The 23,704-nt window shown below is 45.0% G+C and overlaps 3 protein-coding genes across 11 annotated transcripts in view; 1 reads left to right on the forward strand and 2 right to left on the reverse strand.

Moving 5' to 3' along the window:
• Positions 1-1,793, reverse strand: part of tdrkh (tudor and KH domain containing) — a 56,461-nt gene extending 54,668 nt beyond the window's left edge. For 2 of the 7 annotated variants that reach the window (XM_069940429.1, XM_069940422.1), the window contains exon 1: positions 1,505-1,793. The gene's annotated coding sequence lies outside the window, so the exon portion shown is untranslated. Of the gene's footprint in view, positions 1-1,186; positions 1,298-1,466 lie in introns of those variants that run through there. The other 5 variants (XM_069940427.1, XM_069940426.1, XM_069940428.1 and 2 more) reach the window with 4 other exon arrangements.
• LOC138764464 (semaphorin-4B-like) overlaps positions 1,478-23,704 on the forward strand; it is a 124,032-nt gene continuing 101,805 nt past the window's right edge. For 2 of the 3 annotated variants that reach the window (XM_069940418.1, XM_069940416.1), the window contains exons 1-2: positions 1,478-1,746; positions 15,323-15,483. The gene's annotated coding sequence lies outside the window, so the exon portion shown is untranslated. The remainder of the gene's footprint in view (positions 1,747-15,322; positions 15,484-23,704) is intronic. The other variant, XM_069940417.1, reaches the window with a different exon arrangement.
• Positions 8,523-23,704, reverse strand: part of LOC138765429 (semaphorin-7A-like) — a 46,076-nt gene continuing 30,894 nt past the window's right edge. The window contains exons 15-18 of the mRNA XM_069942470.1: positions 16,749-16,864; positions 15,520-15,692; positions 14,007-14,062; positions 8,523-9,523 (exon numbers count right to left, since the gene is read on the reverse strand). Of these exons, the coding sequence (XP_069798571.1) occupies positions 9,189-9,523; positions 14,007-14,062; positions 15,520-15,692; positions 16,749-16,864 (680 nt within the window). The 3' untranslated portion in view covers positions 8,523-9,188. The remainder of the gene's footprint in view (positions 9,524-14,006; positions 14,063-15,519; positions 15,693-16,748; positions 16,865-23,704) is intronic.

A 23,704-nucleotide genomic window follows, 5' to 3' on the forward strand; every position in this document is an offset into this window, starting at 1 on the left:
CCCGCCCGCCGACTCCACCCGCCCGCCGACTCCACCCGCCCGCCGACTCCACCCGCCCGCCGACTCCACCCGCCCGCCGACTCCACCCGCCCGCCGACTCCACCCGCCCGCCGACTCCACCCGCCCGCCGACTCCACCCGCCCGCCGACTCCACCCGCCCGCCGACTCCACCCGCCCGCCGACTCCACCCGCCCGCCGACTCCACCCGCCCGCCGACTCCACCCGCCCGCCGACTCCACCCGCCCGCCGACTCCACCCGCCCGCCGACTCCACCCGCCCGCCGACTCCACCCGCCCGCCGACTCCACCCGCCCGCCGACTCCACCCGCCCGCCGACTCCACCCGCCCGCCGACTCCACCCGCCCGCCGACTCCACCCGCCCGCCGACTCCACCCGCCCGCCGACTCCACCCGCCCGCCGACTCCACCCGCCCGCCGACTCCACCCGCCCGCCGACTCCACCCGCCCGCCGACTCCACCCGCCCGCCGACTCCACCCGCCCGCCGACTCCACCCGCCCGCCGACTCCACCCGCCCGCCGACTCCACCCGCCCGCCGACTCCACCCGCCCGCCGACTCCACCCGCCCGCCGACTCCACCCGCCCGCCGACTCCACCCGCCCGCCGACTCCACCCGCCCGCCGACTCCACCCGCCCGCCGACTCCACCCGCCCGCCGACTCCACCCGCCCTCCCCGCCCTCCGACTCCACCCGCCCTCCCCGCCCTCCGACTCCACCCGCCCTCCCCGCCCTCCGACTCCACCCGCCCTCCCCGCCCTCCGACTCCACCCGCCCTCCCCGCCCTCCGACTCCACCCGCCCTCCCCGCCCTCTGACTCCACCCGCCCTCTGACTCCACCCTCCCTCCCTCCCTCCCTCCCTCCCTCCCTCCCTCCCTCCCTCCCTCCCATCACCCCCTCCCTCCCATCACCACTGTTGGGGCTCTGGGCCTTTCCCACATTAGTCTCTCAATGCCCTGCCTTCCTTCACTATCCGCCCCCAGCCTCCCTCTGTCCCACTATCCCCTCCCCGTCCACCCATCGCCACTGCCGGGGCCCCAGTCGGTCCCGCACCCCATTCATTGGCCCAGGCACCTCCCTGCTTCTCCTGCTCTGCCTCTGCCACCACCCGCACCCCCCATACATGCCGCTGTTACCGCCCATCCCGCCGACCCCACTGCTTTCCCCCCACCTTCCGTGTCCCTCCAGCCGCTGCCGTGATTCCTGCAGGACCGGCAAGAGCCCGAGCGGCCCGTCAATCACAGCCCGCTGTCCAATGCGCGTTTAGAACCGCAGCCATAGACCAGCCAACCAAAAAAACCGATAGGCAGGACATACATCAATCCCAACCAATCAGCGCATATCATGACATCAGCTCCTGGTGACTCACGTGCACAGCCAACATAAACCAATGAACAGCGCCAGCCAACACCACTTCAATTTTAAATGGTCAATAGTCAGTGGCGCTCAACCTTAACTTTATATCATCAATGCTCAGATGTTGTATTACGTAACAATAGGCGGAACCGACGTTCGCTTTGCCCAGTGGGAAATGTAGTTTGACGCTCTTGCCGCGACGGAGACTCATTTTGACGCCATCATTGCGCTTCACTTATCGACTCAGTACGGCGGTGACGAGCTGTCACGCCTCCCCGTTGCTCCCGTGGAATACCCTGTGAAAGAGGCGGCGAAAGAAGAGTTTGAGGTGCCAACGACGTTGTCCCCTGCTCTCCCAGGCACGGGCAAAGGCAGGTCAGGGCGTGCTGCGGCGGGGGCCAACGCGCGTGCGCAGGAGACCGTCGTCGCCCCGCGCTCCGCGCCCGCACGTGACCCGAGCCCTCGCCCGGGGGGGTGAGGCACGCGAGGGGTGGGGGGCGGTTGTCGCGCATTCGCCAGTGGGAGGGAGCCCTGCTGGCGTCAAGGTTGAGGATGGCCAAGTGGTCTGGGTGTCTTTCCCATCCAACCCACCATCTCTAACCACATCCTCAGCCCTGACTCGTACCTAATCCCCATGTCAATGAAGTCCGACATCCCATAGGTCAGTGGTGACCAATCTGTGGCTCATGAACCACGTGCGGCTCTTTGACGCTCAGGCGTCCCGCCCGCCCGATCTCCTGATGCCCCGGCTTCCCGCCCATCCGAGCCCAAGATACCTTGAAGGTGGTTTTACCACCCGGTCCCTCGGTGTCGCTGCCAAGAAGGGGCATCTGTGGGCATTGCACCCCCCCCCCCCCCACTCCCACATTAGGGTGGCCAAACATCTGGTTTTAGGCCAGACGTCCAGCTTTACTTGGGGGCACCTGCCATGTTAAATGCGGCGACTTGGGTTTGTAGGCCATGTGCGGCCGTATTTATTCTTGCGCACATGTGGTAGTGCCAACTGGGCCATGTGCAATGGAGTACCAGGGCCATGAGTGTCATTTCCCCCTCCCTTTTGCCGACACCCTTCCCCCAACTGAGTGAGGTTTCCAGAAGCAGATTGTGCCACCCCCACCCCAGTTACTCTAATACCCACCACCCCCCAACTAGGACTTGTTCTGTCGCTGTCCTGTGGTTCCAGTTGCTCACCCATCCGAGCTCCCGACGCCCTAAATGTGGACTTAACACCTGGCTACCTGTCTGAGCTCCAACCCCCTGAATGCCAACTCTTACCTGGTTCCGGCGGCCCTCCCATCCAAGCTTCCAATGCCCTGCACAACACAGGTACTTAGCGCAATCAAAGTATGGGTGTAATAGTCGACCCCCGGAATTTTGCCCTAAAAATTGGTCCACAAAGTCTGATTTCACGCGTATATCTGGGATGTGTACTTTTTGATTATTGAACTCGTACAAATAACCAGTTTTAAAAATTACATATGTGAATAAATATTATTTTGTACATGTATTTCTTAATATTTACATACATTTTTGTAACCAAATGTGCATGGAAGAGTTAAAATGTGTTTGTAATATATTTTTTCATGGCTTCCAGCTCTCAAACATTTGAAATTGATTGTATGTGGCTCTTGCATTAAGCAAGTTTTGGCCACCCTGCCATAAACCTTCCCAACCATCCTATCAATCTGCACTACAGCCTTAAGAGATGTTTGGATTTGGACCCCAAGGTCCCTCTGTTCATCCATATTCTTGTAACCAACCAGTACAGGGTTAATGGTCGATACTTAATAGAGTGGATTTGGGGTCCAAATCTAAACATCTCTCAAGGTCGCTGCGCAGGTTGATAATCCTATCCTGGTTGGGAGGGCCGAAGGGCCTGAGTAGTGCTGTCATGTTCTATGTTGTGTTAAAGTGGATCTGCGGACCTGACCCACCTGGAAAACAAAGGCTCGTACGGAAGGCTTCTGTTCATTAACTTCACCTCGCCATTTCACACGATCATTGCCCAGAGGCTGGTGGAGAAGCTGTCCTCGCTGCGACTCAACACCCCTCTCTGTAACTGGATACTGAACCTCCTAACAGAAAGCCCACAGTCTTTCTGGGTCAGTAGCAGGGCGTCGAGCACCATCACGCCAAGCACTAGCCCACCTCAGGGCTATGTGCTCAGCCCGCTCCTGTTCATGCCCCTGATCCACGACTGCATTGCCAGATCCAGCTCCAACAGTGTCATCATTTGTAGATGGCACAACAGTTGTTGGCCTCATCAACAACAATGATGGGTCGCACTAAGAAAAGAGGTGCCAGATTAACAACCTGAGTCTCAAGTGAAAAACACAGTGCTGGAGAAACTCAGCAGGTCAAACCGTACTTTAAATAGCAAAAATCAAGATACATAACCAGTGTTTCAGGCTTGAGCCCTTCATCGTTATGGAAAAATATCGACAGGCGTCCGATCAAAAAGGTAAGGGGGGGAGAGGGGTAGGGGAAGAGCACGGTCCCAAAGCCAGGAGATAATAGATGGAGAAGGAAGGGAGGGCAAAGCAGCAAACAGGGGGAGGAGGAATAGAGAGGGAAGGGGGCGGAGAGCTGAGGGAAAGAAGAAAAGGAGAAGGGAAAGGCAGGAGAATGGCAGGAACCGAAGTTAATGTGTTTTTAATTCAACCACGGTGTCTGCAGACTTTCATGGATAAGATGATGGAGATGATTGTGAACTTCAGGAGCGACCACCCTCCACTACACATCAACAGCTCTGTACTACAGAGAATAGAGAGCACCAAGTTCCTTGGAGTTCACTTACTTAGTGACCTATCATGGACACTCAACATCTCCTTGTCAGGAAGGTGAAACCGATTGCAGATCCTAAGAAGACTGAAATGGGCAAGGCTACCAGCCACCATTATGCCAACCTTCTAGAGGAGCTCTATCAAGAATGACCTGGCACTGTATCACAGTGTGGTGCAGTTGCTGCAGAGAAATGGAGGGTAATCCACAGGACCGTAAGAGCGGCAGAGAGGATCACTGGAGTTTCCCTCCACCGCCCACAAAATCAAAGTGATCTACCAGCATCATTTTCTGAAGAGGGTGCACAAAATCATTGAGGAGCTCTTCCACCCTGCCTACAGCATCTTTCAGTTGCTCCCGTCAGGAAAGAGATACAGGAGGATCAGAGTCAGCACCACCAGGCTGAAGAACAGCTTCTTCCCACGGGCCGTGAACGACCAAAGGAACTGCTCCCACTAACGCTCTGAGACCCTCATATTTACAAAACATAAATGGATTAAAAAACTTGTCCTGCATATAAATTGTTTGTCTGCGTACATGTTATGTCTGTGTGTTTTGCACTGAGGACTGGAGAACACTTTTGTCGAGTTGTACTTATACCATCCAATGACAATAAACTTGACTTGATTTTGGATTTACCTCCAGCACACTCACCGCCTCTGCATCTGCGCAAACTCCTGTTGATCTCAACCTTGGGAAGCCTTCAGCTTTCGGGAGTCCTCCTTGCCTTCAGCACCCCCCCCTCCCCCCCCCCCCCCCCCCGTTTCAAATCCTAGCTTCGATACCTGGTTCCCACAACCCAGTCTCCAGCAGCCTGTGCAGGTCACCTGACCACATTGCCAAGCGCCCAGAGTCTGTGTGGGTCCCTCAGGTGCCAAGCACCTTGCTGATTCACCGCTGTGGTCCCCATCATATAGGGTCATCCCCTCTGTATCTCCTTCTCCATAGGGGTGCTCACCTCGTTTCTGATCCCTTGATATTTTGTAATTTTTGTAATAAGGTTGGTGTAGCAGTTAGCGCAACACCTTTTCAGTGCCAGCGATCTGGATCATATCTGGGTTCAAATCCCATGCTGTTTGTATGTTTTCCTCGTATCTGTGTGGGTTTTCTCCAGGGACTCCAGTTTTCTCCTCGCTTTCAAACTGAGGTGTAATTTGGGCAGCATGGACTCGTAGGGCCTGTTGAAGTGCTGTATGTCTCATTTAATAACATTTAATTAATATTAGACTTTTACCATATCTTTGCTCACAACAGTAAAATTTAATATCATTTTTAAGACTGGTATCTTAGCACCTTGGGATGTTTTTATCAAGTTGAAACTAATTTATAAATATGCTGTATAAATGCACTGATTGAATGTGGTTCTCATTTAAAATTTACAATCCGGGGAGGGAAGGAAAAATGAATTGCACTTTCACTTGGAGATGTAAATGATTGAACTCCGACTCATTATTTAAACATTTGTTTATGTTAGTTCAGATATTCTAATCACAAATTATGCCAAAAGACCTAAATTTAAAGCCAATGCTATTTAATAACATCCTTACAGAGCAAAGCATAATGTACAGTATAAGAAATGCTGTTTTAAATACATGGGCTCCACATTCATAGGCAAGTTAGATGGAGGCCGATGTTGCTATTCCAAGCATCATGAATCTTTTGACAGCAGGGCGCCAGGTTACGGAAAGCGAGCTGAGAAGGCCTCTCAGAGAGGTGCACCTGCCAATGGGCCTGATGTGGGCGTGCAGCAAGCAGTTCTCAATCCCTTTGTTTGATTGAAATGCTCCCATGCCCCACCCTCATCCAAGTTCCACAGTTGTCCTGAGTGGAAAATGATGGAACAGCCTTTGTGTGCATGAAAAACAATGTCGACCCCTTCCTCTCCCAATGCTGGTCAAGTTTTGTCTGATGATGCACCATGTTATATTTTCTTCTTTAAACTGTGTGTAACAAATGCAAATTGTTGGAATGGTGTGTGATTGGTCCTTAACGCCTTCTGAAGTAGCCAAGGTTAGCATGATGCTGTTACAACACCAACAACCCCAGTTAGAATCCTGTGCTGTCTACAAGGAGTTTGTGCGCCCTCCTTGCGTCTGTGAGAGGTTCCTGTGGGTGCTCTGGTTTCCTTCCACCATTCAAAAACATTCGGGGATGGTAGGTTACGTGGGTTTAATTGGGTGGCACGGGCTTATGGGCCAGAAGAGCCTGCTGTCTAAATTTAAAATAAATAAATAAATAAAGGCACTTCATTTAACAAAATGGGTGCTGGGTGAAATTAAATTTGTTTAAAAAAAATTGGCAGCTGTGGCTATCTGATCCTTGTTGGTAGAAAAGTAATTGCAAAGTGCCCTACACCATCTTGAGAATCTCAGTGTTGCGCCTTTTTGCATTGTCGTATTCCATTTCCGATAAACGCTCTATCTCTGTGCAGTCTCTGCAACCGGACCTGTGTGCAGTTCCACAAGTTGGAAACAAGTATAACAGCCTAACTCGTTCACTCCTTGCATTCCACACCAGGGAATCAAAGGTTAGGGGAGAAGGCCAGGCAGTGGGGCTGAGTGGGAAAGGGGATCAGATTAAATGGCGGGGAAGACTCGGTGGGCTGAATGGCCTATTTCTGCTGCATGTCATGATCAGTACAACCAATACAGTTCAGCTCTTTGCTCTGGCAAAGAGGCCTTCTTTCTCTATTACTGAGTCTCCTAAGATGACATTCAGTAGCATGGTATCCTGTAAACATAGAACATTACAGCACAGTCCCTTCGGCCCTCAGTGATGTGCCGACCTATATATTCCTACCAAAAACAAATTAAACCTTTCCTACCTCATAACCCTCTATCTTTCTTCCATCCATGTGCCTGTCTAAGAATTTCCTAAATAGCCCTAATGTTCCAGCTTCCACCACTTTCCCTGGCAATGCTTCCTGGGCACCCACAACTCTGTGTAAAAATTTTAAAAATAAAAAAATTTTGCATAAATGTCCCCTAGTGTTTGCTACTCCAGCACCTGTGAAAAAGGCTCTGGCTGTCTGCCATATCAATGCCTCTCAGAATCCTGTAGTCCTCACATCCTTCTTCACCCCAAAGAGAAAAGTCCCAGCTTGACTACCTTTGTCTCATAGGTCTTATTTTCCAATCCAGGCAACATCGACTTGACCTCTCGACTCTTAACTCAATCCCCCGATTCATGAAGCCCAGCATCCCATTGGCCTTCTTAACTATCCTATCGTACTTCCTGAGGAAGGTGTGAAATTCTGATCTGTGTTACCGTGCAACCTTTGGAACCCACCCTGCAATAAAGCTAGCGCAGGTGACAGGGTATTTAGAGATGGCTTGGGAGGAATTGTTAGAGCAGCTTGCGCACACACATTTTAAAACACAGAATAGCTGCAGGACTTTTGCAGAATGCTTTTTACAAAAAAAAGCAACATAATTGCAGAATACAGCTTGCCTGAGAGAGCATCAGATTTTTGCAGGCAGGGACAGAAGAGTTTTGCTCTCAGAGTTGGAGGGGGTGAGAGTGAGAGGGAAGGAGACACAGAAATCAGTTCGAGAGGGACAAGCTGGCAAACTTTGGAAGGCTGCCTGGTCAAAGGAGAAGTCTGGCGGACTGAAAGGTGACCTGAAAGAAAGAGTATCATCTGGAGAACCCTGAAGGGGGCAAGTTTTCTCAGCAAGACTGATTGAGAAGGAATCAGTTGTGGATGTCCTGGAAAAGGAATCTCTCTGAAAACTAGCAAGAACCCTCCAGAGTGATAACCCATTTGCCTGTTAAGCACCAAAGCCTGGTGAACTTTGTCATTGCTAACTTCTGTGCACAGAACAAGAATTGCCTGCAACTAGTGAGATTGGATTGTGATGCAAAGAACTTTTCTAATCTTGTATACACATTACACACACCTAACCATATAACCACTTACAGCACAGAACAGGCCAGTTCGGCCCTACTAGTCCATGCCGTAGCAAATCCCCATCCTCCTAGTCCCACTGACCTGCACTTATTATTGGGGGGGGGGGGAAATTAAGTAACTTAAGTAACATGTTAAAGTTTAATTCTGTTTTCTTGTTCAAATATAATTAAAAACTACTTTTGTTTAAGTAACCCTGTGTTGTGGTGCATATGTATTGCTGCTGGGTTTTGGGGTCCTCTGGACTCTGTAACAGCTGATACAAAGGAATTAGTCTAACTTTAAGTTCCCAATGCACTAGTCTGGTGCTCCCAGATCTAACAATGCCTGATCATTCTACATCTCCCAAGAGCAGCCAAATCAGTTCTACTTTTGGCTGGGTGTAGAATTGAACTGCATTGGCCCATCAAACAATTTCAGGCAGGGGCAGTTCAAGTTAGATATGGAGTTAAGCTCTGTCTATAATATGTCAAATGCTCCCAGGGCAAGGACAGGTACAGAGTTAAAGCTGTCACTATGTTTGGGGAGCTCAGTTAGCGCAATGCTGTTAACGGATGACCAGGGTATGAACCTGGCACTGCCTGTAAAGACTTTGTACATTTTCTCCGTGTCTGAGTGGGTTTCCTCTGGGTACTCCAGTTTCCACCCACCGTTCATTATGTATGGGGGTTGTACTTTGATTGGGCAGCATGAGCTCATGGGCCGGAAGTGCCTTTTACCATGCTCCCAGGGCAAGAATTAGTACAGGTTGGAATCAGGGTCCAATTTATCCTTTTTTTGCACATTTGTGCTGTCCCAACTCTCGGTGAGCTCTCCAATGGACTTTGCAGAGCGTGCCATGTCTCAGCAGAGTTTTGATGGTTGTGTGCTGAAGAACCATGTGAAGGAATTCCCCAGGAATACCACACCAGTGGCAAAGCAAGGGCATGCCCTGGCCACCACCTTTTCTTTGGCCAAACACTGGCAGAATGTGTTGTCGAGTGCAGGAGGAGATGGGGGCAGCAATGGTTTGACTAGACCAATTTGAGCTGAAGATGATGCATTCAAAGAGAATTTCATTTTGGATAAGAAGCCACTTTTGTTTCCCTGTGTTCACAAGTCTACATTCAAAGTGCTCTTACTCTATCATTTACAGTAGGGAGCACAGGGCAGCAATACCAAGAATCAGTACGGTGCACTCCAGCCCCAAGGCACTTCCCTCACTCAGCATGACCTTATAGGCTGCGAGTTCCTCCTTCAGCCCATCCTCGATGGCAGTGCATTTGAAGAGCCCCTCGCTCATCGGGAACTCCCCATTGAACATCAGCGGGCAGGAGCCATCCTTGATGGTACATGCAAAGTGATCCTCCAGGTTGTAGCTCCACGTATATATGGCATGGTAAGACTTCACCGGGCAAGGCAGGTAGAGGTAGGCACCTGAACTGACGATCAGCTCTGTAGGCTCTTCATCCAAAGGGACAACATCTGCAAGGAGCAGAAGGCAATTAAATTTTTTACAATTATATTTAGGGGATGTTTTTTCTGGCTGGATATCTGTAGTGAGCGGTGTGCCACAGGGACGGTGCTGGGCCTACAATTGTTCACAATGTATATAAATAATTCAAAAGAGGGGATAGAGTGTGGTGTATCTAATTTTGCTAATTAACTAGATTAAATGGAAAAGCACATTGTCCTGATGATACGGAGGGTCTACAGAGAGATATAGATAGGTTAAGTGAGAGGACAAGGGACCGGCAGATGGAATGCAATGTTGCCAAATGTAAGGTTATCCACTTTGGAAAGAAAAATGGAAGATCAAATTATTATTTAAATGGCAAGCAATTGGAGCATGCTGCCATGCAGAAGGTCTTGGGATTGCTTGGGCATGAATTGCAAAAGGTAGGTTTGCAGGTTCAGCAGGCTATCAAGAAGGCAAATGGAATATTGGGCTTCATTGCTAGAGGGATTGAATTTAAGAGTAGGTGTGACGGAATTATAATATTAATCTTTAGGTATATCAAATTCTGTATATATTTTTAGTAAAGTTATTTTGTGAGTTTGGACACACAGACATATAATTACGCTCAGAGAAGCCATTGGAAAGTCTGGTAAGCCACTCCAATAAAACTAGAAGTGTTTGTTCACTGAAATATCTCAATGGGGTTGCTCAAGGACATCTAATTAAACAAAAGGCTCTTTGCTTGTTTACCTATGTTGTTAGAATGGAGACTCACATGGCATCTGTTTAAACAAAAACAGGCTCTTGCGTATGCTCAGCAGCCAGATTGGAGGCATTGGCTCGTAAACCTTTTTGAAACAGATAAAGTCATATGCTTTTAGCTTGTAGATGTGAAGTATCTTCAAAGACCACAATGATGTCACGTCACATGATTAAAGACATTTTCAGAGAACATATTACTGAAATCAGTTGTTGTTGCTTGGCCATCCTGTAAGTCTTACAGGATTGAAGATAGAGTAACCGGAAAGTACTGTTACTTGTTACTCCTAGTAAAAGGAGAACACAGAATAAGTGGCTTTTGAAAGAGTATGACCACTTCTGACTGTCTCTTTAAGAAAGAGGGCAGCACTGCTGTGTCCATTTCTATATGGGCACTTCATATAAACCTTGCCTGGGTTTATTGAAATCATCGTGGAAGAAAACACAGTACTGACACCTCCATGTAAGAGGGGGAAATCATTCATATGAAGAAACAATTCTCTGAAAACTACAAGAAATTTGTGGGTTTTGAGAAGTCTGTTGCCTCACGCCTACTCCATAATTGCTGTTGAACAACGATATAAAGAATCTGAGTTTCAACACACACTAGGAGATACCATTGTCTTGGTGAATTACTGCTGGTCTCATACGTAACAGCAGGGAGGTTATGGTGCAACTGTACAAGGTACTGGTGAGGCTGCATTTGGAGTACTGTGTGCAGTTCAGGTCTCCTGACTTGAGGAAGGATGGACTGGCTTTGGAGGCGGTGCAGAGGAAGTTCACCAGGTTGATTCCAGAGATGAAGGGGTTAGCCTATAAGGACTGTACTCGCTGGAATTGAGAAGAATGGGAGGGATTTTAGAGAAATGTATAAAATTATGAAAGGCAATGAAAAGGTAGAGGTAAGGAAGTTGTTTCCTTTAGTGGGTGAGATCAGAACTAAGGGGTGTAGCCTCAAGATTCAGGGGAGTAGATTTAGGGCGGAGATGAGGAAGAACTGCTTTTCCCAGAGAGTGGCGAATCTGTGGAATTCACTGCCCATTGAAGCAGTGGAGTCTACCTCAGTAAATATATTTAAGCAAAGGTTGGATAGATTTTTACATAGTAAGGGGAAAAGGCAGGAAGGTGGAGATGAGCCCATTATCAGATCAGCCATGATCTCATTGAAAGGTGGAGCAGGCTCAATGGGCCGGATGGCCGACTCCTGCTCCTTATGTTCTTAGCATTCGCCTAAACTGACCTCATAATCATTGTCCAACGATCGAAGAGAACATTCTAGCCATATTGGGAGGGGGAATGAAAAATAAAAACCCACCAAGTTGTGTTGAACAAGAAAATCTGCAGATGCTGGGGTCAAGTGTAAAACACAAATGGACTAGAGAAACACAGCAGGTTGCGCAACATCCATAGGAAGTAAAGGGTAACCGATGAACCCCTGATGGAGGGCCCAGGCCGAAACATTAGTTACCTCATGGATGCTGTGTGACCTCAAGATTCAAGATTATTGTCATGTAATAAAACAGATGTAATATTACATGACATTTGCTTTAGTCTGTGGTAAGGCAGGCAGCTTCACCATCAGTCGAAATTGCCGGGCGCCTCTTCAGAGAAAGAAAAGCAATAGAGAGTCCCCCAAGCTCTAGACGTGAACCTCCAAGATGATCAGGAAGCCTTCAGCACCCTCTCGCATCCTGATTACGATTCCTGGAACCCTTACAGCTGACTGTAGCATGGTGTGAATCCTTTGGCTGCAGTTACCTGCAGCCTGCATGGTTTCCTTGCCACGAGTCACCATCAGCCTGAGTGTTCTTCAGCTGTAAAGCCCCTCACGTCTGCTGCTGTGGTTGCAGTTCCATGAGCCGCCATCTCCTCTGCTTCTCCTCAAATGGGGGTGGGGTGTGGGAAGGTGTGGGGTGCTCTATTTTCTGGTGCCTTGTGCCAGACCTCTGCTTCCCCTGGAATTTGTGACCCCTCGAGGCTGTTGCTGACCATAGGTGCTGCCATCTTGGGCCTGAGGTGTCGGTGTCTTCCTGCACTTCCTGTTGACCATGTGTTCAGATCTGGGAGTGCAATCAGAGCAGCCTGTGTGAGTAACTTCACTGCATTTGTGGAAGGTGGGAAGGGAGAGAGTGTCTAGGGGGTGCTGATCAAGTGGATGCTTTGTCCTGCTACTTGAGAGCTTGATGTGGCGTTCATCGAGGGAGATTGTATCCCATCCTTCTGACTTGCTTTGTGAATGGTGGTAAGGTATTGGAGGTGAATCACTCACAACGAGTTACCAAACAAATATCAGTAGTGGAAGCAAGTGACCTCTGGGCATCTCTGGATAAGGGCAAAAGAGATCTAAGTCAGGGATAGGAAGGAACCTAAATAAAGACCTTATTTGGAATGCCCCTCAAAGCTGAATCTTCTAATATGACCCATGGAAAATTGCATACGTGGAGGAGGGAGGGATAGTTAGAACCATAGAACATCACAGACTGCAGGCTCTTTGGCCCTTCTAATCTATGCCAAATTTTTCTGTTTTGCCCCATTGAACAACGCCCAGTCCATATCCCTCCATACCTCTCCATGGACCTGTCCAAATTTCTCTTAAATGTGAAAATTGACCACTTCAGCTGGCAGCTCGTTCCACCCTCCCACTACTCTCTGTGTAAAGTTCCCCTTAATGTTCTCCCTAAACTTTTCCCCTTTCATCCTTAACCCATGTTCTCTGGAATGTATCTCAGTGGGAAAAAGCCGACCTACCTTTACTCTGTCTGCACCTACATAATTTTGATTCCCTCTATCAAATCTTCCCCTTATTCTTCTATGCTCCAGGAAAGGTTAAACAGGTTAAAAGGTAATGTTTGGGCTCTGAGGAACAGCCACGCATTTTCCACTGTCTCTGTCCCATCCACAGGGAATAAAGTCCGAACCTGTTTAACCTTTCCCTGTAACTCAGCTCTTAAGGTCCCGGTGACATCCTAGTATATCTCTGCCCTTTTTCAATATTATTTCACTCTTTCCTGTAGTTAGGTGACCAAAAGTGAACACAATACTCCAAATATGGCCTCACAAATGACTGATACAACTTTACCATAACATCCCAACGACTATAACCAATATTTTGATTTATGGAGGCCAGTATGCCCAAAGCACTCTTTACAACTATATCTAACTGTGATGCCACTTTTAGGGCATTATGTACCTGTATTCACAAATCCCTCTGTTCTGTGCACTCCTCAGTGCCCGACCATTTACCGAGTATGTTCTACCTTGGTTTGTCCTTCCTAAATGCAATACCTCACACTTGTCTGCATTAAATTCCATCTGCCATTTTGCAGCCCATTTTTCCAGCTGGTCCAGATCCTTTGAAAACCTTCCTCACTGTCCACAACACCTCCAAACTTCGTCATGTACAAACTAGCTGATCCAATTTACCACTTTATCGTCCCGATCATTGATATAGATGACAAACAAGTGTCAATCCCTGAGGCATACCACTAGTCACAGGTCTCCAGTCTGAGAAGCAATCATCCACCACTACTCTCTGGGTTCTCCCATCCAGCCATTGTCAAATCCAGTTCACTACCCCTCACCATGTATACCTAGTGGTCTGTACCTTCTTGACTAACCTCCCATGTGGGATCTTGTCAAAGGCCTTACTAAAGCCCAGTGGTGGTGTTTCCAGTGGTGGATTTGGTGCTGGCCAGCTAGGCTGGGGAATAGGAAATCATCTCGGCTGATGTGTCTGCGATTGGAAATTACCTGATGCACTGCCGCATATGGAGACATTGAGCTGCTCGAGGCTCTGCAGGACTTCACTGCAAAGAGAATAAAGTACAGAAATTAATTGTAAACCACTTCAAGAAAGATATTCCAAGACAGCAAACTAAACCTGGGTAAATACTGGAGTCCACTTAACTGGTGATCTATCGTGGACGCACAACACCTCTCACTTGTCATGAAGGTGCAACAGCGACTGCACTTCCTGAGAAGACTGAAGCGGGCAAGACTTTCGACCACTGTCATGTCAACCTTCTACAGGAGCACTATTGAGAGTGTCCTGGCTGGCTACATCACAGTGTGGTACAGTTGTGGCAGAGAAATGGATCGGAGGTCAATCCACAGGACCATAAGAGTGGCAGAGAGGATCACTGGAGACTCTTTCCCCCCCCTGTCTCCCCCCCCCCCACATTGACGTGAAAGGGTGCGCAAAATCATCGAGGACCCCTTCCACCCTGAACACAGCATCTTCCAGCTGCTCCTGTCGGGGAAGAGATCCAGGAGGATCAGAGCCAGCACCACCAGGGCTGGGAACAGCTTCTTCCCACGGGCAGAGAACAAAAGGAACTGCTCACACTGACCCTCCGAGACTCTCATATTTACAAAACATTAAGATTTAGGAGCAAAAATTGGCTGGTTCACCCATCAAATCTGCCCCAACATTCTATTAAAAGTTGATCCATTTCCCCACTCAGCCCCACTGCCTGGCCTTCTCCCCATAACCTTTGATGTCCTAATTAATCAAGAGCCTATCAATCTCTTAAATACACTCAATGGCCTCCACAATTGCCTGTGGCAACAAATTTCACAGATTCACCACTCTCCGGATGAAGAAATTCCTCTGCATCTCTTCCAAGCAGACGCCCTTCAATCCTGAAGTTGTGCCCTCTTGTCCTAGACTCTCCCACCACGGGAAACAACCTTTCAACATCTTCCTCTACACTGTCCCATCACACCCAACCACCCCCCCCCCCCCCACCTGGGTCCCTCTATACCAGTGGTTCTCAACCCTTTTTTTAAACATTCACATGCCTCTTTAAGTAATCCCTTGCTAATCACAGAGCAGCTATGGCACAGGATGCCATAAGAGCTCTGTGGTTAGTAAGGGATTAGTTAAGTTGGTATGTGAGTGGAAAAGAAAGGTTGAGAACCAGTGTTCTATACGATCCCAGTAGAGACAGTTGTGCTTGATATTTTCGCCCAGAGCCTTGTTACCATAATAAAGGATTGTACAGCACAGAAACAGGCCCTTCAGTCCATCTCACCTAGGTTGACCTGAAACTTATTTTTGTGCACAGGTGAATGTGGGCCGATCTCTGAAACTTCTGATTCTGAATGGTGGTGTTTGTTAGTCTAGGCTCCATCCACCAATGAGGCAACAAGAAGGGACCCACTTGGCGAAGTAATGCAGAGAGATGCCTGAACGAGGCAGAAAGGGGCCGAGGAACGTCGAGAAGAGGTGGGTTCATACACGAGTCTTGTTGTCGATGCCTACCTGTTGGTAATGTTTGGGCTCTGAGGAACAGCCACGCATTTTCCACTGTCTCTGTCCCATCCACAGTACGGGTCTCTGGTAGCAACACACTGAGCACAAGTCCTGCCGTACTCTCCGCAACTGGCGAGTGGGAGTCGAACCGTCTCCACTGGTGTTCCAACAAAGAGGTGGCCCTGAAATGAATCAAGCCATCCCGTGTTATAAGAACATAAGAAATAGGAACAGGGGTGGGCCATTTGGGCCATCAAGCCTGCTCTGCCATTCAGGGAGATCATGGGTGATCTGATGATAGGCTCATCTCCACCTCCCTGCCTTTTCCCCATATCCCTTAATTCCCCTACTATGTAAAAATCTATCCAACCCTGCCTTAACGTCTTAGCCTTCAAGAGTACAGCCTGTGACCAGGACAGCTGATTACATTCGTGGGTGAAGTAGCAGGCCTCCCGAATATTGCGATGTGATGTTTCATGGTTTTATCCCGACAGAAGTGATGGCTTTTACAGTTCAGAGTCAACGTAACAGGCTCACCCCATCCTGCTGATCTCAATTACCCACTCATCCCTATGGTGTTTCCGGCCTATACGCACCAGAGGCAAGTTCTTGAGGCTGGTGACCCCATTCTGGATACCAATAGCTCAGCGGTTAGAGCACTGGTCTTGTACCAGGGGTTGCGACTTCGTTCCTTGCTGGGCCTCATTTCTGTGAGGGTGCTGGATAAAGTGGCAACTGTCTGTCTTCCTTAAGGTTAAAGAATTTCATGAATATTACATTTTAAATGTAGCTTTACGTGACAACAATGGAACCGTTACCTTTACCTTTCACGGGGTCAGCTCACTGGTGCTGCCCAGAGGGACCCAGCGAAAAACGGTGGGGCAGCATGGTTAGCACAACACTGTTACAGTGCCAGCATCCAGGGTTCAAATCCAGCATTGTACGTTCTCCCCATGTCTGCATGGATCTCCTCTGGGTGCTCCGGTTTCCTCTCACATTTCAAATAGACAGGGGGTTCTAGGTTAATTGGGTGAAATTAAGCAGCATGGGCTCGTGGGATGGAAGGGCCTGTTACTGTGCTGTGTGTCTACATTTAAATGCAAACATGATCGAGTGGCTTACATCTGCAGCAGTGTAGGCGAGGCACAGGACTGCAAAGGCTCAGGGATCAACCTATATCTGCTGTAGCCCATCGCCCCTGCATGACTTCACAGATTCCTGCCTCGGCCACCAATTACCGTTCTCGAGTCCAGCATCATAGTGGTAACGGGGGCTTCGTCAGTGAAGGGGTTGAGCTCCGAAATGATGAACGCCTTCCCCTGGTGGTGAAGAACTTTATGGATTTTCCCGTTTCCTTCGAAAGAAAATACAGAACAATTTTGACGTGCATGCGCCGTTCACACAAGGTGGAAATGAGGGGAAAAAAGGCGTCGGTTACTCGCGGCTGTACTCTCACAATTCATCTTCTACCTCGATGCCAGTTTCCTGTCCTCGAGACTATGATATTGGAGCAGAAGCAGGCCATTTAGCCCATCAACTGTGCTTCACCATTCCATCATGAGCTGGTCCATTCTCCCACTTAGCCCCACTTCCCTGCCTTCTCCCCATAACCTTTGATAACCTGGATATTCCAATGCCTATCAATCTCTGCCTTATATACCCAGTGACTTGCCTTCCACAGCTGCCCTGGACAACAGATTTCAGAGGCCTCAACACTGTCTGGCTAAAGAAATTCCTCCGCGTCTCTGTTTTAAATGGACACCCTTCAATCCTGAAGTTGTGCCCTCTACCATGGGAAACAACTTTGCTACGTCCACTCTGTCCAGGCCCTTCAACATTCGAAATGCTTCCATGAGGTCCCCCTCATTCTCCTAAACTTCAAGGAGTACAGTCCAAGAGTCATTAAGTGCTCCTCAAATGCTAATCCCTTCATCCAAGGAATCATTCTCGTGAATCTTCTCTAAACCCTCTCCAGTGACCAAACATCCTTAAATAAGGAACCCAAAACTATATCACATACTCTTAATTATCAACATCACATCCCTGCTCTTGTATCCTGTTACTCCAGATATGAATGCCGTCATTGAAATCACCACCTTCACCATTGACTCAACCTGGAGGTTAACCTTTTTTTAAAATTTTTTTTTATTTTTCACACTATAAACCATATTGACCAAGATACATACAGACATTTTTCTTCTTAAATATATACAGTGTCGTTTTCTCCCCCTTTTTCCCCCCTCCCTTCCCTCCCTCCCTCACCACCTTCCCCATTTATTTGAAGTTCAATCTATAAGATACATTAAACCTGTTAAACAATGTTGTCACTTAATAAAAATAAACAAGAAATTTTACTGAGTCAGTTCTTTTCGTTATCTTCTCCTTCTGTCATTTTAGGTGGTGGAAGTCCATGGTAGGATTTCTCTACTGTGTTTCATGTATGGCTCCCATATTTGTTTGAATATTGTAATGTTATTTCTTAAATTATATGTTTTTTTTCTAATGGAATATATTTATTCATTTCTATATACCATTGTTGTATTCTCAAGTTGTCTTCTAATTTCCAGGCTGACATAATACATTTTTTTGCTACAGCTAGGGCTATCATAACAAATCTTTTTTGTGCACCATCCAAATCGAGTCCAAATTCTTTATTTCTTATATTACTTAGGAGGAAGATCTCTGGGTTTTTTGGTGTATTGCTTTTTGTGATTTTATTTAATATCTGGTTTAGATCTTCCCAAAATTTTTTGACTTTCTCACATGTCCAAATTGCATGAATTGTTGTTCCCGTTTCCTTTTTACAGCGAAAACATCTGTCTGATACTGTTGGGTCCCATTTATTTAACTTTTGAGGTGTGATGTATAGCCTGTGTATCCAGTTATATTGTATCATGCGTAACCTCGTGTTTATTGTATTTCTCATAGTTCCGGAGCATAGCTTTTCCCATGTTTCATTCTTTATCTTTAGGTTTAGATCTTGTTCCCATTTTTGTTTAGTTTTACCATTTGTTTCCTCGTTCTCCTTTTCTTGCAGTTTGATGTACATGTTTGTTATTAATTTTTTAATTATCATTGTGTCTGTAATCACATATTCAACATTGCTTCCTTCTGGTAACCTCAGACTGTTTCCCAATTTGTCCTTCAAGTAGGTTTTCAGTTGGTGGTATGCAAACATTGTATCGTGAGTTATATTATATTTATCCTTCATTTCTTCAAAGGATAATTTATTTCCTGAAAAACAATTTTCTATTCTTTTGATTCCTTTTCTCTCCCATTCTCTGAAGGAAAGGTTATCTATTGTGAAAGGGATTAGTTGATTTTGCGTCAATATTAATTTTGGTAGTTGGTAATTTGTTTTATTCCTTTCTATATGAATCTTCTTCCTAATGTTGAGCAGATGATGCAATACCGGTGAATTCCTACGTTGCACCAATTTTTCATCCCATTTATATAGTATATGTTCAGGTATCTTCTCCCCTATTTTATCTAGTTCTAATCTAGTCCAATCTGGTTTTTCCCTTGTTTGATAAAAATCTGATAGGTATCTTAATTGTGCGGCTCTATAATAATTCTTAAAATTTGGTAGTTGTAAGCCTCCTTGTTTGTACCATTCTGTTAATTTATCTAGTGCTATCCTCAGTTTCCCCCCTTTCCATAAAAATTTCCTTAGTATTTTCTTAACTCCTTGAAGAATTTCTCTGTTAGGCATATTGGTAATGACTGAAATAGGTATTGTATCCTTGGGAAAATGTTCATTTTAATACAATTTATTCTTCCTCTCAGTGTTAGTGGTAAGTCTTTCCAATGCTCTAAGTCGTCTTGTAATTTTTTCATTAATGGATGGTAATTGAGTTTATATAGATGACCGAGGTTTTTATTTAGTTGTATACCTAGGTATCACATTGCTTGAGTTTGCCATCTAAATGGCAATTCTTTCTTAAACTTTGAGAAATCCGCATTATTCATTGGCATTGCTTCACTTTTATTTGCGTTGATCTTGTACCCCGATACTTCTCTATATTCCTTCAATTTCCTATGTAATTCTTTTATTGATATATTCTGGTTCTGTTAAGTATATTATAACGTCATCTGCAAATAGACTGATTTTATATTCCTTCTCTTTTTTTATCCCTTTTATTTTATTTTCTGTTCTTATCAGTTCTGCTAGTGGTTCTATAGCCAACGCAAACAGTGAGGGAGATAGTGGACATCCCTGCCTTGTTGATCTGCTTAAGTTAAATTGTTTTGATATATATCCATTTACTGTCACTTTCGCCAATAGCCCCTTATATAATGCTTTAATCCAATTAATATATTTCTCTGGTAGGCTGAATTTTTGTAGTACTTTGAATAAATAATTCCATTCTACTCTGTCAAAGGCCTTCTCTGCGTCTATAGCAACCGCTACTGTTGGAGTTTTATTTCCTTCTACTGCATGAATTAAGTTAATAAATTTACAGATATTGTCCTTTGTTTGTCTTTTTTTAATAAATCCAGTTTGGTCTAGTTTTACTATTTTTGGTACATAGTCGTCTAATCTGTTTGCTAATAGTTTAGCTATTATCTTATAATCTGTGTTAAGTAGAGATATCGGTCTATATGATGCTGGTGCAAGTGAATCTTTCCCTGTCTTTGGTATTACTGTAATTATTGCTGTTTTGCATAAATCTGGTATGTTTTGTGTTTTTTCAATCTTGTTGATTACTTCCAGAAGAGGAGGAATTAATCTTTAAATGTTTTATAGAATTCTATTGGGAATCCATCCTCTCCTGGTGTTTTATTGTTCGGTAGTTTTTTTTAATATCTCCTGTAATTCTTCTATTTCAAATGGTTTTATTAATTTATTTTGCTCCTCTGTTTGTAATTTCGGTAGTTCAATTTTAGTTAGAAATTCATCTATTTTGTCTTCTTTCCCTTTGTTTTCAGTTTGATATAGTTGTTCGTAGAATTCCCTGGTTTTCATTGATCTCCGTTGGATTATATGTAATTTGTTTATCCTTTTTCCTTAATGCCAATACCATTCTTTTAGTTTGTTCTGTCTTAAGCTGCCACGCTAGAATTTTATGAGTTTTTCTCCTAGCTCATAATATTTCTGTTTTGTCTTCATTATGTTCTTCTCCACCTTATATGTTTGTAGTGTTTCATATTTTATTTTTTTGTCTGCCAATTCTCTTCTTTTAGTTGTATCTTCCTTTATTGCTAATTCTTTTTCTGTATTTGTTATTTCCCTTTCCAACTGTTCTGTTTCCCGATTGTAGTCTTTCTTCATCTTAGTTACATAACTTATTATTTGCCCTCTGATGAACGCTTTCATTGCGTCCCATAGTATAAACTTATCTATCACTGATTCCGTATTTATTTCAAAGTACATTTTAATTTGTCGTTCAATTAATACTCTAAAATCCTGTCTTTTAAGTAGCATGGAGTTTAATCTCCATCTATACATTCTTGGTGGGATGTCCTCTAGGTCTATTGCAAATAACAGGGGTGAGTGATCCGATAATAGTCTAGCTTTATATTCCGTTTTCCTAACTCTCCCTTGAATGTGGGCTGATAACAGGAATAAGTCTATCCTTGAGTATGTTTTGTGTCTACCCGAATAATATGAATATTCCTTTTCGTTTGTGTGTTATTTGCTCCATATATCCAAAAGTTGCATTTCTTGCATCGATTTAATTATAAATTTGGTTACTTTGTTCTTTCTGTTATTTTTTTTTCCAGTGTTATCCATGTTTGAGTCCAAATTAAGGTTAAAATCCCTTCCTATTAGTATGTTCCCTTGCGTATCTGCTATCTTCAAAAAGATATCTTGCATAAATTTTTGATCTTCTTCATTAGGTGAGTATACATTGAGTAAATTCCAAAATTCTGAATATATCTGGCATTTTATCATTACATATCTCCCTGCTGGATCTATTATTTCCTCTTCTATTTTGATTGGTACATTTTTATTGATTAATATAGCTACTCCTCTGGCTTTTGAATTATATGATGCTGCTGTTACATGTCCTATCCAATCTCTCTTTAATTTCTTGTGTTCCATTTCAGTTAGATGTGTTTCTTGTACGAATGCTATATCAATTTTTTCTTTTTTCAGTAAATTTAACAGTTTCTTCCTTTTGATTTGGTTATGTATTCCATTAATATTTAAAGTCATATAGTTCAACATAGCCATTTCATACTTGGTTTATCTTTCCTTTCCGTTTCCTCATCACCACCTTCCCTTTTTATCCATTTCTGCTTTCTTTTTTTGAACACATTATAAGACAACATTTCTAAAACATAAAATATTTCCACTATTCTCATATCTAAAATTCCTTTAACCCCAATAGTCCCTTCCCTTTCTGAGTTGCCCTTTGTCCCTTGTCGGGCAACCACATCTCCCCTCTCCATTTGGATTTGCGAATTCACTCGCAAGCGTCAACTGATTTCGCAGTGACTGTTATTCTTCCCCACCAGCCCCCCCAGAAAAGATTTTAATCTTCATATATAACAAAGGTCGCTCTCTTAATTCCCACCTTACTTCCTTTCTTCCCTTTATTTCCCTTCTTAGTTCTTACCTAGACTCTATTTTTTATATATTTCCATACACACATATACACATATATACATATATATATACCTACATACACACATACATATAGTTTGTTGTCATTTTTGTTCTTGTTACATCTCTTCATCTCTCTGTCTGGTTTGTAGTTGTTCTGCAAATTTTCGTGCTTCTTCCGGATCCGAGAATAGTCTGTTTTGCTGCCCTGGAATAACTATTTTAAGTACCGCTGGGTATTTTAACATAAATTTATAACCTTTTTTTCCATAGGGTCGTTTTTGCTGCATTAAACTCCTTCCTCTTCTTCAGGAGTTCAAAACTTATATCTGGATAGAAAAAAAATTTTGACCCTTGTATTCCAGTGGTTTTTTGTCTTCTCTTATCTTTTTCATTGCTTTCTCCAATATATATTTTCTCTTGTCGTACATCTTAAGGAATTTTACTAGAATGGATCTTGGTTTTTGTTGTGGTTGTGGTTTAGGGGCTAATGTTCTATGTGGCCTTTCTATTTCCATTTCTTCCTGTAATTCTGGTCTTCCTAGGACCCTGGGGATCCATTCTTTTATAAATTCTTTCATATTTTTGCCTTCTTCATCTTCCTTAAGGCCCACTATCTTTACATTGTTTCTTCTATTATAATTTTCCATTATATCTATCTTCTGAGCTAACAGCTCCTGTGTTTCTTTAACTTTTTTATCAGATTCTTCTAATTTCTTTTTTAAGTCATCTACTTCCATTTCTATGGCTGTTTTTCATTCTTCCACCTTGTCTACTCTTTTTCCTATATCTGACATGACCATCTCTAATCTATTCACTTTTTCTTATGTACTTTTTATTCTTCTTTTTATTTTACTGAATTCTTGTGACTGCCATTCTTTTACTGTTTCCATATATTCTTTAAAAAAAATATATCCATGTACTTGCCCTTCCCTTCATCTTCCATTTCTCTGTGTTCTTCCTCCTCTTCTTCTGAGTCCACTCCAGGATCTATGTCCTTTACCTCTGTCTCTTCTGGTTTTCTTGTTGGGTTGTTTATTTTATTTTGTTGGGTATTTTTGTTCTTCTTATTTTTATTAAAAGTGTCTTGGTGTTGGTCTTCTTCCTATGGGTTGGTCATCTGTTGTTTCTTTGATTTCCTATTTTTATTCTCTTCCTTTTTGTTCCCGTTGTTTTCCTGTTGAGAGTCTTGCTGTCGTGTTATACTCCTCAGCTGGTCTCCCTCCCGTCAGTGTCGTTTTTGTCTTGTGCTTCGCGCATGCGCGAGGATTCACGCATGCGCAGTTGCGCACTTTTGTTTGGCTCTGTGAGCCATCTTTGTAGTTCTGAGTTTGGGGTTTCCACTGACCTCAGGGAGCGGGCTTCTCTCTACACAGTGGGTTTCCTTGTACCGGTAAGGCCTTCACCTTCCTCTTCTGACGTCCTTCCTTCTTTTCTTCCCGTTGTTTTTGGTTTTTCTTTCTTTGCTGCCATTTTCTCCACACTTTCACTTTCAATTTGTTATGGTTTCTGTGTTTGTGACTTTGTTTTTTCTTTACCTTTTTTTACTTTTCTGGAGAGGGCTGGTATTTTCTTACCGGTCTCTACTCCATCACGTGACTTCCCTGTGGAGGTTAACCTTTAGGGTATCCTGCATGAGGATTC

This window comes from Narcine bancroftii, chromosome 5, assembly GCF_036971445.1.
Source record: "Narcine bancroftii isolate sNarBan1 chromosome 5, sNarBan1.hap1, whole genome shotgun sequence".
Taxonomy (NCBI): domain Eukaryota; kingdom Metazoa; phylum Chordata; class Chondrichthyes; order Torpediniformes; family Narcinidae; genus Narcine; species Narcine bancroftii.